The 20,019-nt window shown below is 42.1% G+C and overlaps 1 protein-coding gene across 6 annotated transcripts; it reads left to right on the forward strand.

Annotated features, from left to right (window-relative positions):
- The first annotated feature begins 1,395 nt into the window (after nt 1-1,395).
- Nucleotides 1,396-13,761, forward strand: LOC139921959 (serine/threonine-protein kinase PAK 2-like). 6 transcript variants are annotated; one of them, XM_078289458.1, is made up of 15 exons: nt 1,396-1,520; nt 6,107-6,300; nt 6,429-6,535; nt 7,280-7,427; nt 7,568-7,584; nt 7,716-7,826; nt 8,280-8,403; nt 8,530-8,593; nt 8,932-8,980; nt 9,388-9,500; nt 9,603-9,720; nt 10,413-10,512; nt 11,149-11,345; nt 12,097-12,234; nt 12,825-13,761. In XM_078289458.1, the coding sequence occupies exons 2-15, from the start codon at nt 6,123-6,125 to the stop codon at nt 12,909-12,911; spliced, it is 1,551 nt and encodes a 516-aa protein (XP_078145584.1). In that variant the 5' UTR covers nt 1,396-1,520; nt 6,107-6,122; the 3' UTR covers nt 12,912-13,761. The 6 variants fall into 6 exon arrangements, with proteins under 6 accessions (XP_078145584.1, XP_078145585.1, XP_078145586.1 ...); XM_078289459.1 differs by lacking the exon at nt 1,396-1,520 and adding an exon at nt 1,539-1,673; XM_078289460.1 differs by lacking the exon at nt 1,396-1,520 and adding an exon at nt 1,705-1,777.
- Nucleotides 13,762-20,019: the final 6,258 nt, after the last annotated feature.

Raw genomic sequence — 20,019 nt, forward strand, 5'->3', positions numbered from 1 at the left:
CTGGAATAAAAATAACACTTCCGGTCCCAACCTTCAAAATAAACCTTTATTTACAAACGTGTTTCAATGTTTTTTGAGTGGTACTGTAAGTACAAAATTGAAAATAAGATAGTAGACACACTTCTAAGTTGTTTGGTTTACGTTTGGTGTTTGAGATTTTCTTTGTTAATTTGGGCAGCCCTGTATAGGCTACACAGCATCTTGCATAGCATGTAGGCCTATAAAGTTATTATATGCTGTGAAAAAGACATTAAAAACATCTATTTACCATCTAGAGTGTCACTCTGTATTATAATTATGGACACTGGGCATTTTGATGCCATTTTTGCTCTTCTGTACACAAGTGCGTAACTTTGTTTGGAACATTGGGATGGGGTTGGGGTGGGATGGGGGGGGGGGGGTGATCATTTCTGGTGAATTTTAGGGGGAAAATACTTAAGACTACTGATCAATAAATCAGACATGAAATCACAAGATTTGTAAACAGCTGATCAAACCAACAGTTCAGAAAGTCATCATCAAACCTAATGTCCTTACCAGTAAATTATATTTTATGCATGCTAACATTATTAATTACATTATATTATTGATATTGTCTCTGCCACCATCAATTGATAGATTTTGTGACACACCTCATAAACTAAAAAAGCACAAAATAAAGCCAGGCCAAATGGGAGTTGAGAGTGACACATTAACTCATGAAGATTAGTAATGCAAGCTCTGATAGCTCTCAAACTGGTTGTGTGTGTGCATGCTTGAGTGTGCATGTGTGCATCCGTTTGTACCTCTGTAGAGTCTGTGGAGCATCGTGTCTATGCTTGTGGTCTGTCCTCGTCCGTCGCTGTCTCTGTGTTGCAATTGAATAATGAATTAATCTATTGTTGCTAAATTGCAACAAACAGTATTGATGCTGTCACAATTCTGGTGTCTCCTCTTCCTCTTTCTATCTCTCCCTCCCTCTCAATCCTTCAGTCACACCCTTCTCTGTAAATCCCCCTCAGTAGAGTGATATTGTGCTCTCTCTCTCTCTCTCTCTCTCTCTCTCTCTGTGTGTGTGTGTCTGTCTCTTACACAAACATCTTATGTCCTGGTACTTTCTCCTCTTTTTTGGCGGCACTTCCATGTTTAGATCCTCTCTAATCACCGCTGAATGGCAACAACAATTCTCTATTGATTCTAGAGACGCCCTTGTCGTACCTCCAAATACTTTTTTTTTTTTTCCAGGGGTGACACATTTTACGCTTTTATTTTGAAGGTAAAATTACCTCACTTCCGGTGTTGTGCTTGCTGAATTTTGCAGCCTTGACGTAGCTCAACCTGGCTAGCTGTTTTGCTAGCCAAGTTACGCGCCCTCTGCGATTTGACCAATGAGCGTAACGGAAGCCGTGAGGTTCTGATTCTGGGTTTGGTTTACGACGTTCCGTTTCCGCATTGCCACCGAGGTTCCTCCCCGGCCAGCCCAGGACCGGACAGGAGCCAGAGAGCAGCTGGAGAGAGAGAGACCACCAAACTGCTGAATGGTAAAAGATACTATTTTTTTCCCACACCTCCCATGACATTTGTGAAATCTCAGCCACCAAATCAGGGTTCAACAGCGTGAGAAACGGCAGAAACGGGGCGGAGTTACGGGAGTTTGGCCGGAGTTGTTTTTTTTGGCGTCTAAACAGTAACCGGTGAGTTTGGGTTTGTTCATTCAAAGACGGGATAGTGTACAGTCAGTGTCATCTAAAGCTTTTCATACGTACAGACGGCTGATTTGGTAATGGTACGAATACGAGTAACTAACTTTTTGTCTTGAATCTTTGCGCTGGAAGCATTCAGACTGACTTCCATCTTCTTTCATGTTATTCTTGGAGAGGAGACGGTTTTCCATTCTCCAGGACATTTTAGATGAAGGGGGATCAGGACAAAGTACAGTAGGGCAGCAGACATGAGAGATCCTGGCTCAGTCTCGTCCTACTGTTAGTGGGATTTGTGGTCTTAGAAGGGAGGCGTGTTTTCCTTTAATTTAAACCGAAGTAATGACAGGCTAGGGGACCACTATAATATTATAATGACCTATGGTATTAATACAGAACATCTGTGACAACAACCGGTCTGTGATTACACCACTAAATTCTGGTCTGCTTGTCTGGTGTGGAGTGGAGCTATTAATGTAGGACAGGATCAATTCAAGAGATGGAAAGAGTATTGAAATGTTTTCCTCAAGCAGAAGACACAAGTCACTTCAGGTTGACTTCATTCAGGTCAGCTACATACGTACATACATACATACATACATACATACATACATACATACATACATACATACTTGTTTCGTTTTCAGTGTGGCCTTTGTGACCCATATAACCATTGCAAATGGTTATATGGGTCATTCCAGGGTTTGGGAACAATCCCTATTTTTAACTCTAACCTAACTTTTTAACTTTTTAACTAATATGTGCTAATATCTAAACCAGTTAAGTATCAATCTGCAGTGTGAAAGGGAGGTAAAGCTCAGAATGTTTGTGATTAACTGTAAATCACTTGTATCATTGTGGTCACTACTCTTCTGACAAAAAACACATATTACTAGAGTAAAAGAAGGAGTAAATTGGCTTACTAATAAAAACACTCAATTAGAAGTAGAGGTTCAAACATTTAGACATTCTCAGAAATGTATCAGTACATAAAATCTTACTCATCCGCATTATTTAGAGTCATTTTAATTGGTCACTTTCTACCTCTACCAACTATCACCTGAACACCTGAAAATGTGAAACATCAGTATGAAAAGCGTTACCATGCTTTCATTCTTTCCAAGGAAACAGTCCAGATTGGTAATCTTGCAGGTCTAGAGGACCCGTCAAACTGCAAGACGTCCTCTCTGAAACTCATACACTACTCTGTCTGTTAGTGCCGGTTCTTAGATCTTCCTCCTGGTTCAAGTCGTGCCGTCGAGTTTCAGCGGCCTGAGGCTAGAGGTTGCCAGGTTGGTAATTTCATTCATCAGAATGTTGACACAGGGGTGAGGCAGCTGTTTGAATAACAGGATAAGGTGTTGAGTGTACAGTTTGGGCCGTGTGTTTGACGCTTTGTGTGCTGCCAGACCCATAATCAGTGAAGTGACTGTAGCAGAAGGCAGTACGCTCAGAGGGTGTGTGTGAGTGTGTGTGTATATATCTGTGTGTGTGTTTGTGTGAATCTGTTTCTGTGTCAGTGAATGAAAGGAGATGGATGTGGATGGTGTGTGTGTGTGTGTGTGCGTGTGCGTGTGCTACATCACTCCTTCCAGGAAGTCCTGCGCAGAATTTCCTTTTATAGAAGCCGAACACAAAAGCCTGCTGTTCACTTCCTGTAAACAGCTCGGCGGCTGTGTTTGCTCTCCTCTGGTTGGCCGGCCCGGGCCGTGTGACCCTCCGGGGCTCGGGGGAGTTCCAGGATGAGGAAGTGGGCTTCCCCTGGAGGCTGCCAGGCACGGGGGGGAATAGAAAGTGCAGCGATGCAAAGAGAGAGAGAGAGGAGAATGAGGAATAGAAATCAGAGAGCGCCGAGGGATGAAGCAGAATCGAGAGGCAGAGCTTTGATAAACTGAGACTGTCTGTTGAGTTGAGAAGAGCTGAGACATGCAGCTAGGAAGTGACAGGGTGTAAAATGGCGCGATTAGTAACAGCTGAACTGGAGAGAATAGATGTGAGAGACAGGACTGTGAAGCAGAAGTGCAAAACTGCAATTGAAATGGGAACTAGAGAGCGGTTCCGGGCAAGTGGAGGCCTAGACTACCGCTTTATTGCAAGCAGACAAGCACAGTGCATGTTGCCTGCAGCAGTGATGCATGCTGCAGCTGGACTGTGCACCTGCTTGCTGGCCTGGAGGTTTTGCTGCGGTGCTCATAAAGCTTAGCTCTAAGCTACATAAAAGATGTGCAAATGTTCACAATGGAGCCTCTGTTGGCAAGGGGAATGTGTGTTTTAGGGCAGGGGAATGTGCTTGAGGCGGGGCCTGCGTGAGGAGGGGCCTTGTGTGTGTGTGTGTGTGTGTGTGTGTGTGTGTGTGTGTGTGTGTGTGTGTGTGTGTGTGTTTGAGTGTGTGTGTGTGATGGGCAGGGCAACACACCCATCCCCAGCAGCCCTGCAGTTATGGAATTCCTCCTTGGAGACAACAACATGTCTCAGCCTGGCCAGCCAGCACCCAGTACTCAGTCCAACACACACACACACACTCACACACACACACACACACACACACACACACAGAAGCAAGTTTGAAAATGCACATTAAGGCTGGGCTGCGTCTAATTTTACTCCGCTCGGACAAGAATACACTTGTCCCGTCCAAGACCACTGAGGAATGAGCCAGCCTGCTAAGACCTGCCCTGAAAAAGGGTGAAAAAAAAAGAGAGAGAGAGAGGGGGAGGGAGGGACAAGGAAATAGTGAGAGCTAAGGAGATAAATGAGCTAAGGAGAAAGACTCACACACACACACACACCCTGGGAATACAACAAAGGTTTTCATTGTTTACCTGGTCTTCTGTAAGGGACAGAAGAGGCAACAAAAGGGTGAGTAGCTGTAGCCAAGATGAAAGGGGGGGGGGGGGGGGGGGGGTGTAAAAAAAAAAAAGGGAGACGACTGAGGGCTAAAGAGAAGTCGGAGAGAGTATCCCATTCTGAATGAGCGGACTGATTATAGCTGGTTGGTGTGCTGTGTCTTTATAATCGTATGACTATCTGCCACATTCAGAGATTTTTGAACCGTTACACCAGTGACCGCAGTTCACGCTCCACCATCTGTGCAGCTTGAAGCCATTCGGAGAGCGATCCTTCTGATTCATAATTATGGAACAATAGAGTCGGTACTGACACGGGATTGGTTACGGCGTAAAAGCCTAAGACATGCAGTGGCAGCGTGGTTGAAAGCGTCAGAACAGAAGCAGGGATGAGGCTGACTTCGTTTCAGGAGGGTTGCGTCCATGCTCGTGGCCTGAAGCCTCGGTTATTACATAAGACAAAATCAGCAGGCTTGCATGAACTGGCCTGTTTACGGCATTTTGCATCAAAAGAGCGGTGAACTTGGCCGACAGTACTGTAGGGGGAACGACATTTGTGCAGCACGAACCTTCCCTGTAGGCCCACCTGACTTTGACGGCGAGCCACGTTTGTTATCCGGGTTAATTTGCACTGTGTCAGCGGGGTCAGACGCAGGAAGTGAGGAAACCTTTGTTTGCTTCCTCTTTCCTGTCTGTGACGTCACCAAGAATGCAGGCTGCATCTTCTCAGTCTCCGTCGAAACCGCTTGCTCCGTGGGACGGGAAGAGGCGTTTTTGTGGTGGAGGGTTGTGTGTCTGCGTCTGTGTCTGTGTCTGTGTCTGTGTCTGTGTGTGTGTGTTTGAAACAGGATAAAAAGTGTCGGTGACAAGCTCAGTTTTCACCTTATTAGGATAACGGATACCGCTCAGTTTCACGCTTACTCAGCTCAGTAAACATGCCGCTATAGGCTTCACACAGTCTCACACATTCTCTCTCTCCATCATAATGTCTCTTTTCATTCTTTCTCTGTCTTGCTTCCTCTTACTGTCTCTCTCTCTCTCTCTTTTACTCTACTGTCGTATCATTCTCATTCACTCGCTCAATCACTGACACTCCTCTTTTTCTCTCTCTGCCTCTCTCTTTTCCTTCCTCATTCATTTGTAAAGCGGTGAACGAGACCCGACACGTCACATCGCCCTTTCAGCGTTGCTTCCTGTTCACACTTTGTGTTCCCTTCCCTCCATACACTCAGCAGTGACCCACAGACTGTGGTGTGAGTGGATTAGTTAGGTGTGTGTGTGTGTGTGTGTGTGGCTTGTTAAGGTTTTCTTTCTGTTTCGTTGTCTGGTTTTCTTTACTCTGTGGGATGCAGGCTATGGACTGATTCGGTTTGTAATACTCTATTTGTAAGTGTATGGGATCTATTTGTTTAAGAGCAGCAGATGGTTCTTTGTTGGTGTGTTCGGTCGACATGTAACGGTTTGACTAGCTTTATGAAATATTAAAAACGGCAATAACTGAACCAAATTGTTAATTAAGTGTGCAGCAAACTTATTCCATATATATCCATTGTGTGTGTGTCTCTTTCTCCTACTCTGCAGGTGTACGTGTGTGTAGATGTGTGACAGCGGAGTGTGTGAGGACAAGCCCCCCGCCCCCCCTGTCAGGATGAGCAGCCAAGGAGGAGGAGCCAAGGACCCCCAGTCAGCCAATCACAGCTCTCGGCCGCTGCCCTCTGTGCCCGAGGAGAGGAAGTCCAGAAACAAGATCATCTCCATGTTTGCCTCTGAGAAGGGTGAGAGAGAGAGACACACATGTACACAAATACACACTCATGCACACACACACACACACTGACTACAAGAATGGTATTGGGTGACCAGCTCATTTAGTCCTGTGCTAACCTTTGACCTTTACCTCCAGGAGGCAGGAAGAAGGACCGGGACAAGGACCGGCCTGAGATCTCCTCCCCCTCAGACTTCGAACACACCATCCATGTGGGCTTTGATGCTGTCACTGGAGAGTTCACTGTAAGTGTGTGACCTTAATACTGGCTATTTTATACGTGTGATCAATAATGCGACTATTGCCAATAGTCTGAATAAGATGATAGCGCAATTAAGCCGTTTACCTTGATGTTTACAAGTAGCCCCTCCCCTAATTATCGGGTTTACTTGTGACATGTGGTTAGTGTAAGCATTGACTTTTTGAGTTCGGTGCCCCTTACAGAACAACATTTGTATGTGTGTGTGTGTGCGTTTCGGAAGACCCTTTCACACATGCAGTTTCACCCAGAAATCTTTCGGTAATTTTCCGAGTCGGGGTGATGTGTGAACCGGAGCCGGAGTCGAAATTCCAGAAAAGTTGATCCGGCAATTTCCCCCCTCAAGACCTGGGGAAATTCCTGGGAATCTTTATTTGCAACAAAAGCTGTAAGATTCGCAAAAGGTCAGTCAGTCCCGTAAAAGTGAGCAAACCGATCACAAGAGACTCTGAGGTGTGAGGTATTTATTAATTTGGAGTGGGAGAGTTGACAGTTTGAAAAACCGGTGAAGTGAGGGAATTTTTTGTTTTCAAAAATGTCTGGAAATTGGACTCCGAGAGCTGCTAGCCATCCGAGTGCAGAAACTTGGCACCCGGCCGCCGCAGCAGCTCCTCGTCCGCCATTTGGGTGCATGTGTTGTTTCCAGTGTCTGCCTGTTTCTTATTCTGGCTCTCAGTGTTTTATGTATTAATCGATGTGTGTGTTTTTCAACGTGTGTGTGTGTGTCCAGGGCATGCCAGAGCAGTGGGCCCGTCTCCTTCAAACCTCCAACATCAGCAAATCAGAACAGAAACAGAATCCTCAGGCCGTCCTCGACATTCTCAAGTTCTACGACTCAACCAGCGGAAAACAGAAATACCTCAGTTTTTCCGCCTCGGGTCAGTTTCTCTTCGTCTTCCATCATCATCTTTCTATCGTACTCAAGGATCAGCGGAAAATCCGCAGCCGGACTTTTGCACCTGTTGAGTCTCCCTCCTCTCGTCTTACATTTTCTCTGCTCTTATTTTGTCTCTTTCAGATAAAGATTCACAGTCGGTGAGTAGTTCCCCCCCCCGTCGGCTGCGTGGACGAACTTCATCACTCATTCGCTTAAACATGAAGATGCTTAGCGTGCACTTTCTGCGACTGGCAGTGAGTTATATCTCTGTGTATGTTCACTGTTGCAGCCAGGTAAGAAGGGTACCGAGACCTCCCCGTCAGGTGGCAAGGACGGCGACGATGACGATGATGACGAAGCTCCACCCCCGATTGTGGCGCGGCCAGAGCACACAAAATCAGTGAGTCACCCTGCTGATTACCGCTTCTATCAGGTTTAAACATTCAGTTTCACGCTACATAATGGAGTAAAACACATCGTACCAAAGTGCGTAAAAAGAAAACTCAAGAATAGATTGTGATGTTTTTTTGTTATTCGAAATGAGGGAAATTGGTATTGGAGAACCAGGTGTGTTTTTGTAGGGAGATGTAGGGAGGGGAAAATGTACCTGTGCTGATGTCACTTCATTTAGATTTTAGGCATTTAGCTGACGCTCTTATCCAGAGTGATTTACAATGAGTGCAAAAGTAGATTAAACTTCATATCCGAGATCACCAACAATAAGAAGCATGGTCGCCTTAGTGCCTTTACAATATTCCTGTGACCCTAGTGTGATCATGTAAGAGTGAGTGCTTGAAAAAGAAACAGAAGAAGAGCTAGAAGGGATTTTTCTATCAACACTGTGTGTTGTCAGGTGTACACGAGGTCGGTGATCGATCCGCTCCCAGCTCCGGAGGGAGACGCAGCCTCCAAGGCGGCCGACAAACAGAGGAAGAAGGGAGGCAAGATGACCGACGAGGAGATCATGGAGAAACTCCGTATGTAACACTCACACACACACAGACACACAGACACACAGACACTGTAAATGACTCATCACAGGCACAGCCACATCTATTTTTGGCTCCAGCAGTGTTCACTGTATTGTTTTTTATGTTTCTTAGGAACTATTGTCAGTATTGGAGATCCTAAGAAGAAATACACCCGTTACGAGAAGATCGGCCAGGGGTGAGTCAGCATTCACATTGAAACACTTTGGCAGGATTGTGATGGAGGTTGTCTGGGAGTTGATAGGCTGCTGGTTCAAACTCCGGGACTGACAGTAGTCCCCAGACCAAAGGATAAGGGCAGCCAGTCCTAATTTATGCACCAGCCTAGTCCAGGGATGGATATTGGAGAACTAGCTGCAAAATATTTTAGAATATTTCAGCTGAAACATCAGATAAAAATGTTGTAATACAGCACAGCAGGCCTGGAATAAACCCATACAAAACCAGACTTCTGAGCAGGAAAAAAAAACTCATGAAAAGCCACTCATGTCACCTCTCCCTCCCATTCTCCCTCAGGGCATCTGGCACAGTGTACACAGCCATAGATGTTGCCACAGGTCAAGAGGTAAGGTTACCACACCATGGAACTGCAGTCAATATATGAGCAAGCCAAAAGGAAGTCATTTTGGTGTCATTTACACTACTAAAACTCATCAGTTCCCCTTTAACTTGATGCTTGAGGTGGGGCTGACCCGGGAAAAAAACACAGGGAAAAAAACACCAGAGGAGTACACACTTGTCCCCTGCTAATAGATTTCCATTCAAACCACATATTTCCAAACCAAATCTAAACATTTATGTTGTGTTTTGGCCATGCTACCTTCTCCATATTTGACTCCAGTGTCTCCAGTGCCAATAATAGATTATAAAAGAGTTAATAACCATGCATAGAGACACTGGTAGTAGTTGCAAGTACCCAAATGGCTTGTGTGTATCTGTGGTGCTGTATTTACAGGATGTTGTGTTTTGCAGGTGGCCATCAAACAGATCAACTTGCAGAAGCAGCCAAAGAAAGAGCTGATCATCAACGAGATCCTGGTCATGAAGGAGCTGAAGAACCCCAACATTGTCAACTTCGTAGATAGGTAACACTGACTTAACACACATACATACAGACACACACACACACACAGCACCGACTGAATCGATTGATTTGTGAATGTTAATGTATGTGTGCTCGTTTTTAGTTTCCTTGTAGGAGATGAGCTTTTTGTGGTGATGGAGTACCTGGCTGGCGGTTCTCTAACTGATGTGGTGACGGAAACCTGCATGGACGAGGCTCAGATCGCCGCCGTCTGCAGAGAGGTATGGTGGTGGTGTGTCAGAAGAGGAGGGAAGGAATGGGAGAGAGGGGAGAAGAGGGGGAAGTGGCACTGTAGGTTTAAGGGAGGGCTTTAGCATACGTGAAGAGTATTATTTCCTGTCTGTATCACATAATCTCCCCCATAATCTCCTATTGATAAAAAGGGAGAATGAGGTAAAATTAGCCACTTGCATTTTGTGCTATTATGGCAAAAATAAATGTGTATTTATTTCAAACAATAATTCTTATGTATATTTAAGGTTGTTGGGCATTCTTTGAAATTAGTGATGTAGGGGGGAGGATGAAGTGGGAAATATAGAGAGGAGTGAAGAGGGTTTGTAAGAAAACAAAGGTCAGTGAGGGTAGTTTAGGAGACTGACTGAAAATGACTATATATAGGCTGCTATGGTGATAGTCACACTATCTAGGCTATACACACAAATGATCTTGGCAAATATCTTGTTATTTTTAGATAATTTTTGTAAGTGCAATGACTTTGTGTTGTTCCTGGCTTGTCAGTATCTGAGGAATGTCGACACAATCATATTTAGCTCTCGCCTCTTCATGCCGTCCAAATATGGAAAGAATATAAGGCATTAAGAGTTAAGCATCTGTGTAACCATACATTTTTTTCCGATTTTTCCTCTGCACTGCTTGTTTTGGTGTCGTAACCTGCTTCCCTCTGTCTGTCCAGTGTCTCCAGGCTCTGGAGTTTCTCCATGCCAACCAGGTCATCCACAGAGACATCAAGAGTGACAACGTACTGCTGGGGATGGACGGATCAGTCAAGCTCAGTGAGGGAGCACACACACACACACACACACACACACACACACACGCACACACACACACACACACACACACATTCACATGTACAGTACTTAAGTCACTCACTTTTGAACAACACTGTGGATCCAACCAAATAATAACCATTAGTACCATTAGTAGCACCATTAGTGAACTAATAGGGATGGGACAATATATCGATATTCACAACACAAAATCGTGACGATACGTATCATGGGGCAGAAAAATTAGCTACATTTTATTCTGCTGTAGTAATCACAAATAAAACTGCCCATCACAATTTCACAATCTCTCCATCGGAAATCATATTATTTGCACTTTGTAATGACATTTTAAAATTGTTGTTTACATTCTAGCAAGCCAATGCCATGTCAAGAAAGTCCTGTGGCTCAGAAATGAACATAATTCTGCACAGTCAGACTTTGTTGTCACTGAACTTTTATTTATTACATCGTTGTGGTTGTATCGAATCGTGAACCCTGCATTATCAAATCGTATTGTATATGACATAAGCCTACTGTCCCATCCCTACGGACTAATGATTGACGAGTTGCACTTCCTATTTTAAGTTATTATCACTCTGAATTGGTTGATCTCACCCTTTTTTTCTCTCTCTTCTTCAGCTGATTTTGGCTTCTGCGCCCAGATCACCCCAGAGCAGAGCAAACGCAGCACCATGGTGGGGACTCCGTACTGGATGGCTCCTGAGGTGGTGACCAGGAAGGCCTATGGACCCAAAGTGGACATCTGGTCCCTGGGCATCATGGCCATCGAGATGGTGGAGGGAGAGCCTCCATATCTCAACGAGAACCCACTCAGGGTGAGTGGGAGCATGTGGGAGGGAGACGGGCCGGGCGGCTGTTGCATGTTTGTATCTGCAAGTGTCTGTCTGCTTGGGTGTACAGCGTGTTTGGACATAAGGTGGAAGGCAGGGGTTAAGTTGAAACTAAACCCGCTTTCCCCTGCTTTTTAAAAAAATGCAGTTTACCAAATTTTTGAAGCTGATATACGTGTTGATATTAATTCACAGTATATATTATAGTGATGTATCAAACTGATGTGAGGTACATAAAATGGTGTTTTTTCAGCAAAATATCTCGAATGGAAAAAACAAACTTGCTTATACTGGTGGTTGTGGGCATAATGGTGATCACCAACTGGAGTGCAGTTAAGCTGCTGTTTTATTTTCCACTGCTTGGCTGGTGGGAAATATTACTTAAATTACATTTTCCCCACAGGGATCAATGAAGTATCACAATATTATTATGAAGAATTAGGCATTCTTATCAGCGGTCAGACGACAATAAGAAATTTGACAGCAAGTTATTTGAGGAACATGAATTTTGTGTTACAATATACAACTCTTAATCAGACTGCAAAACATTTTAGAGAGAATTATCTTCAGTATCTGCAGCTTTAGTAATGTGGGGGAGATGCAGAATAGGGGACGACTACAAAGGCTACTACTGCAAAGGAATGAATTAATGCTGGAATGTAGCTGCAAGTGTGATTATTATTAGAATCTTTTGGTTTATACTGTATTTCTTACCATACTGTTGTGTTGTCCTCAGGCATTGTATTTAATTGCCACAAACGGGACTCCTGAGCTGCAGAGTCCAGAGAAACTGTCTCCGGTCTTCAGATCCTTCCTGTCCCGCTGTCTGGAGATGGATGTGGAGAAACGAGGAGGTGGCAGAGAACTGCTGCAGGTAGAGCAGGCTTACACACTCATATTGCCTCACTATCTCTCTCACACACATGCGTACATATACACACATAATAATAATAATAATAAGAATTATAATGCTTGTGGTAGTTGTATGTACCAGTCAAACGTGACTGGTACAACACCTGATTCGATGCACTATGTTTTTTATTATCTTGAAGCCATTTTGATCTAAAGGCTTATGCTTAAATGCTTGAAATTTGTTTCTTAGACAAATATAAATAGTGAAGTTGACGCCTATGTATGTATTTCTTTCCAAAGCCTTTGCCTTTCCATCAAGGCAAAGGGTGGCTACCTTAAAGAATCTAAAATATAAGATAGTTTTAATTTGTTTAACACTTATTTCGTCACTGCGTGATTCCATTTATGTTATTTCACAGTTTTGATGACTTTGCTATTATTCTAAAATGTGTAAAATAGTAAAAATAAAGAAAAATATGGTGTGTCCAAACTTTTGACTGGTAGTGTAGGTAGCTGATAAACACACATTTTTGTGATAGCTGATCTTTGAAATTGAGTTACTGTATAATTTTCTAACAAATTTAATGTGAACACTCTTGTCTGTCCTTGTAGCACCCATTCCTGAAGCTGGCCAAGCCTCTGTCCAGCCTCACCCCCCTCATCCTGGCAGCCAAGGAGGCCATGAAGAGCAACCGCTAAATCCCCCCAATAACTGCCGTACCTACCAGCATCTTCACGGCCTACGTATGATAATCATTAGTAACATGCTAATGGTTCTCTGTGTCTTTCAAAAGGGTTACTGAAAATAATTAAAATATCCAAATGCCTCTCCCCCAATCCCCAGTGTTTCTCTACTGATGCCAAATTTTGTCATCCATGTGCCTTCTTATCCATGTGCCTTGTTCCACACCACACATGTAGCCATATTGCGTTCGCTAACTGTTGCTGCGGTAGCTTGTGTGGCTGTTTTTTTAACGCAATATTACTTCAAAAGAAAGATATAATTGCAGGCGAAATACGAAAAAAATGACTCCAGTGGGTCTGTCATGTCTGTTGTTGATGCTGACACTGGTTGCTACGGTTCTGCTGTTGCTATAGTTACACATGTGCGTTTTGGACAGGGTCCTGTATGTTTAAAGTTGCAATGGAAAACCAAAGTGTACCAATCCTGTACCAATTCAGTGCCAAACCATACCCAGACCCAGCATGGGCGCAGCACAGTACTTATGCAGTGGAAAAACCATACCAGTGTCCTTACTGTGTCTCAAAATTCAAAATTCAACAATCCCAGTACAAGGATGAGATTTTTCAGGGGTTTTTTGGACACACAACTTTCATTCTTTTCTAATGGTTTAAATGGTATTAAAGATTAAAAATGTCCAGCTTTACTGTCATGATTCATGATTGCAACCCCTACACAGATTTCATTCAGTCCTGCTACCAAACACTCTATATAGGCTCGCACACATATTTAAACACTCCTGGTGTTTATCCCCTGGAAATTGCCTTTAACCTTGAATGCTGAAGTTTAACTGAAAGCCATAGAGGGGGAGAGAGGGGGAGAGGGGGAGAGGGGGAGAGGGGGAGAGGGGGAGAGGGGGAGAGGGGGGGGGGGGGGGGGAGTCAGTCTACATTTCTGTCACTATGATGTTTCTTGTACATGTCATGCCTTAATGTTAGTGTGAGTGCTGTGTGAAATTGTTTGTCTGAATGTGTTTTATGCAGAACTGGAGGAAGACTTAGCATTGTTTTGTATATTATGTACTTCAATTGGTGATGTCCTTTTTAAATCTGTAATTTTTTACCAGCTTTTAAAAAGTATGTATATCGTTGTTTTATACTTGTAACTAACATGTCAAATGACCATTTTTGTATTTTTTGTGTACCAGTTCATCCTATTTTGGCTGAACTTATTGAATCAAACTCCAAATCTCCTCTCTCCTCTCTGCCAAGCATGACACTCGAGCCAGAACTGAGTCAAATAGTGTTTACAAATAATTGTTTTTGCTTGTTTTAACCTGCTTGGAGAACCAGAGGGATTGGGTTTCCTAAATTGGAAAATACCTCACACGCCGGTTTAGACAATCACAGGAAAGTATTTAAAAGTCAATTACATATGCTTTTAAGACATGCATGATGCAGTGAACCTCACTCATCTGGTGCTCCAAGCAGGTCGAAACAAATTACTTGCAAATACTGCTTGGCACAGGCTGGAGTACACCAATATGTGATTTATAACTTGTGACTAGGCCAATAACAGAGCACACATTCCCGATACAAGTGTGATAACATGTACGTATGATTGATGAGTATACATTAATGTTTTTTTTTATCATGAATGATGAAACCAACAATTTCTGCTGATGAATCAAATCCATATTAAATCACAGTATGTAAATTATTATTAAAGGTGGACCTGAACAGACTCGATGTCTCATTTTATGGAACTGTGAATGAGTTTCATGGTTGTAATTGATTTCTTTGCTTTGCTTTTGGCACAAGAGGGCACCATTGACCTGATTTGTAACAGAAACACACACACACACACACCAATAAAGACAGCTCATTTGAATCTCTCACGCTCTGGCACACTCACTCAGACACAGGTGTGTGTTTGCCTACAGAAGTAATTATTTGAATATCTGTTGTGCTTCCCTGCACATCAGGTGCCTTTAAGGTGCCAAATCTTGTGCCAAGTCTTAAATCTTCTTTCACACAGACACGTACAGCCATGATGAAGATGTCACTTATTCTACTGCTAACCATGCTGGCATTCCTAGCTCTAGGTTAGATACAGAATTTATTTTGAAACATGTTTATTAGCTTGGTTTGACTCTATAACAAATAAGCTAGCCACCAACCTATTACTGTATAACTGACTTAAATACACGTTACTCAGTTTTGAAGTTGTAATCATGCTTCTTCAAATATTTTGAAGAAGTAGGCTACAGTATCAATATTCAGGGGCGGAAATCACGGGGGGGACAGGGGGGTCCGGACCCCCCCTTCCTGGGACTAACAGAGAGTTGTCCCCCTCAATATATCATTGTAAACATAACTATATAATTTTAAATAATATAATAATATGCATTGAAAGCACTTGTGCTAATTATAGACGCAAAACAATGCGTTTTTAAGTTTCGAAAGATTGAGTCCCTCTCTCATACGCCTCACAGTGGTTTGGTCCACTGCCTACCTGCCTCCCCGAACCCCCACACACACACATTAGCCCTCGGTACGAGTGTGTGTGGAGGATCTCTGGAAGTGTGTCAGTGGTGGCAGACCTCCAGTAAGTAGCTGAGGTTAACTTAAAACAAAGGATGTGTCAGACATTTTTCTTTACTTCTACCACTCAATAGAATAAAACACATTCACAATTGTAACCAGACTACATTTTGTTCCGTTACCTCGCGGTTGAATCTTGTGCGTCAACGTGTTGGTACGGAGCCGCGTCTCCTAATGCATGTATGTGTATGGAGGCAGGAGGTCTGTCCACAATTAAAATCCTCATAACTCGCTGAATTTTCGACCGATTTTCAAGCGGTTTGGTTTGTTACAAATGCCAGACATGTATTTATGATACAGGATAGTTGGTTAAATTAAAATGCGGGATTTCATACCAAAATACTTTATCTTTTGTAGATGGTAACAGTAATATTTCTATAATATAATATTTAAGATTAACTTACCCTATGTAATTAGGTTCTAAGTATATTATTTTTTTCTTACTGCATGTAAAATGGCTGCCACTATGTTATTTTGTTCATAATTTTGGAAATAAATGAAGACTTAATTAATAAAAAAGACATAATTACAACAAACATTATGTTAAATATAAGTAAGTTTCTGGCAGGCTTCATAGCGTTCTGGACTTTTACACACTGACAGCAAAACATTAGAGATCTGCTTTTTCGGGAAAACTAAATCTAATTAGGCATATATTAGCTTTAGTTCAGTTAATGGGTGTTGCATCTCACCTACTACTGTAAATAACCTGCATGCTGTGTGTGTGTGTGTGTGTGTGTGTGTGCGTGTGTGTGTGTGTGTGTCTATTTGTCAGCCAGCCAGGTCAGTTAAAATGGCAGAGAAAAGAAAAACAGACATCCGATCATTTTTCAGTGCACCGAAACGCCAAGTAGAAAGACCCCAGTAATATCAAAGGCAATTTGATAAAATCTTCATAAGAAAGGAATGAAGTGCTTATGGAAATGTTTCATAATGGACCTCTATATACATTTAATACAACAGTACTTTTGGCGGCACCTTTGGTGTCCCCTTCAGGAATTGCTCTTGAGAAATTTTTCTGTTTATTGTCCCCCCCAACAGTGAAATGAAATATCCGCCCTTGTCAATATTATGTTTTTCTTACAGGATCAACAGCCACTCCAGCTGTGACTCAGTCCCCTGTATCCAAGTCTATTGGTCTGGGACAGACTGTCTCTTTGAACTGTACAGCCAGCACAGGAGTTGAGGATTATCTAAACTGGTACCTTACCATCAGATTACATAGAGATTGCTCTGTTGCAGCTGCGACCGACAGCAGGAGACTCTGACATGGATCACTGGTCCACTGAACACCACACTATGGTTTCCAAGCACAACTCCAACATTGCTAAATCATACAGAAACTATCCGTGATGTTCATCCCCAGTCAAAGGAGAAGTGAAACTCAGATTTGCATCAACATGAGAGTCGGGTTTGTCCCCCCAAGAATAGATTCAGAATAGATCTGAACTCAGATGTTCAACCAAACCCAGTGAGGTTTCATTTGAAACTTTTATTTAAACACAAAGGAAAATAAAACACCAGATCTCAAATGATGGCATGAAACATGTATTTATTATATATATAGCAATACAGAATTTTTATGGCACATTTAATATGTAATACATTGAAGCAAAGGAATAACAGCACAAAATGCAGAGTGGTAAAAGGTCACATGCATAGGTTTTCTGATCAAAGGAGAGGAGAGGAGAGGAGAGGAGAGGAGAGGAGGGGAGGGGAGAGGAGAGGAGAGGAGAGGAGAGGAGAGGAGAGGAGAGGAGAGGGGGGAGGAATGTCACAGAGAGTGGAGGGAGGGCATGGTGGAAAGAAATAGCAGAGTTGATTGTAATTTTGACAATTAAAATAATGAAGCTTGTTCTACTGTAGCACTCATTGTAAGTCACTCAGTACCAAAATGTAAATGTAATTGGAAAGTTTAATGACATCTACCAATCTGCTTTATAATATCTGACAGCCCATAACTCTCATCCCTGCAATGGTTGTCTTGTACCAAAAATAAATAAAAGGTTTCTAGATTAAAACAGTTAAAACCGTTTTTTCTCTGTCTCTTTCACTTCTTTTTCGCCAACTAACGAACTGTGAACAAATGTTACAGGCTATTTTGGATTTAAGTTTAAAATGATATATGTGTTTTAAAGGCATTCATAGAAAATATTAATTGTTGTCTGAATTAAAAAAAACAAAAATTAACTTGTGAAATCACAATTCAACAGTTAAGTATTTTAGTTGGTTGGCAAATTTAATTAAATAAAAACTCTATGAAAAATACAATTGATCAGAAAATGAATGTTTTTATAGCGAATGTCTAACTTGAATAATCTAGAGGATTGAAGAGACATTGATCTCAGCAAGATTTCTGTTCAAACTGATTGTTCAGCACTACCCAATAAATAGCAAATAATATGAACAATGTGCAAACTGTAAAAATGTGATTATTCAATTTCTTCCCAAAAATTTGATTTAAAGGTGGGTGGGGAAAGTGAAAAGCAGCGCTTGCCCCTCCCTCATTACCACCACTGAGGTGCCCTTGAGCAAGGCCCTTAACCCCAACCGCTCCAGTGGAGCTGCTCAGTGGCAGCAGATCAGACTGTGGTTGTACTGGTCAGCTTCCAGGTGTGAATGTGTGTGTGAATGTGATCTGGGCGTTCCTGAAAAAGAGAGCATTGCTCTCAGTGAAACTCCCCCAGAATAAATGAAGGTGAAAAAAAAAAAAAAAAGCAATATACTCTGTGTCATATAAAGTAGAAATCTCTGGTACTTACAGTCAACGATGAGTTTGGTGCCTCCACCAAAAGTGTTCCACAGTGATACAAACTCATTAAGAGGCCGTACAAAAACCTCCTGCACTTGAAACAAGCATCTTTCCAATAGAAAACTCTGCTTTACCATAAAGCTTCTGCTAAATTGGTGAGATCCATAAAAGTCTTTGATGTTGTTTGAAAGTGTTTGATGAAACAAGGTAATTTATTTCATTTTGCTTTAATATTACAAAAATCCAAATGACAGAAAAACAGCAGCATAAATTTTTTCCTCATAACAAATCTTTTTTCTCATCATATTTTTACATCAATTGTAATGTGTGAATAACCTACATGTTTCTTAATGATAATCTATTTCAAGATCATAATAATCAGTTTTAAAAGATATATATCTATGTAAACCTTAAGTCAATCAAGGCAGAGATTAAATAGGTTTATCATACAAACCAGAGTGCAAACCAGTGTGGTAAATCATAATTTCCAAGGATTTCTGACAAATGTATTTTCATATTCCAATAAGAGTAGAGATACTGTAAATCCAAGCAGTATTTGCTCCTGATTTTGTGTCCCACATTGCCTTCAGTGTGTTGAGAGCAGAGAGATCATTTCCATAGAGAGGAGGCTTTGCATTGTCAGCTGATCCTCCAGTGAACTGAGAAGGTTTATAGTCCTGTGAGTTCAACACTGCAGGACTCAGATCTGTCACTTAACACAGCAGAAACCACAACCACCATGACTCTCATCACCATCCTCATCTGGACACTGGCCTGCTGCTGTTTTACAGGTTCATTTACTCAGCAAAATATCAAACACAGTGTGCTGCCTTTTCTGTCATTTATTTCTGCTGATAAATGAATGTTGTGTTTTTGTCTGCAGGATCCAGCGGTCAGGTGACTGTGACTCAGCCTCCAGTAGTGACATTTACTCCAGGATCCACTGTCACTCTGACCTGTAAAACCAACCCAGCTGTTCTCGGAAATAATTATATGCACTGGTATCAACAGAAATCTGGAGAGGTTCCTAAGCTCTTAATAAAATATGTGAATCAACTTGAATCAGGAACACCAGCTCGGTTTAGTGGCAGTGGAACCGGGACTGACTTCACTTTGACCATCAGTGGAGTCCAGGCTGAAGATGCAGCAGTTTATTACTGTCAGAGTATCCACTACATTAACAGTGTCTTTCTGTTCACACAGTGATTTTGAGTCGTACAAAAACCTCCCTCAGTCAGACTGCATAGACACTGAGCTGTTACAGCAGGAACCGACTGCAGCTGCTGAAGGGGAAGAGACTCTGACACAGACCACTGAACACAGAGCTGAGTCTGACCAGTAACCTCACCAAGCACAACCATTATATTCTCTAAATATATAGGAACATTTCATAATTCAGAACTGTTGAGCTCATTTAGCACAGTATAGATTATATAAATGGAACACATTGTTGGGAAAGTTGGAAACATAATCCAATAATGAATTTAACTTCTACTATAGTCGCTACAGCTGTGAAAGTGAGAATTATGCTAAATGACAAAGTTTAACACTAACATAATCTGATAACGTTAATTTACTTTAAAGAGTTTTCATTCTCATTCACAGCCTGTTATTTAAACAGCGGTATCATCATCATCATCATCACCTATAGCCATTGTTAACTTATATCAGCTTGTAGTAAATTATTATTTTCTGTGTAGTATTGAAATCAAAATCATCTTTTCCCATCCACCAAGATTCTGAGAAATGTAGTTCCTGTTTTTATCAAAT

The sequence above is a fragment of the Centroberyx gerrardi genome, chromosome 17 (genome assembly GCF_048128805.1).
Source record: "Centroberyx gerrardi isolate f3 chromosome 17, fCenGer3.hap1.cur.20231027, whole genome shotgun sequence".
Classification (NCBI taxonomy): Eukaryota; Metazoa; Chordata; class Actinopteri; order Beryciformes; family Berycidae; genus Centroberyx; species Centroberyx gerrardi.

Coding starts and splice junctions, on each gene's coding strand:
- LOC139921959 (XM_078289458.1), top strand. CDS start 6,123: ATGTGTGACAGCGGAGTGTGTGAGGACAAGCCCCCCGCCCCCCCTGTC. Junction 8,981..9,387: donor ATGTTGCCACAGGTCAAGAG/GTAAGGTTACCA, acceptor TGTGTTTTGCAG/GTGGCCATCAAACAGATCAA. Junction 10,513..11,148: donor GGACGGATCAGTCAAGCTCA/GTGAGGGAGCAC, acceptor TCTCTTCTTCAG/CTGATTTTGGCTTCTGCGCC.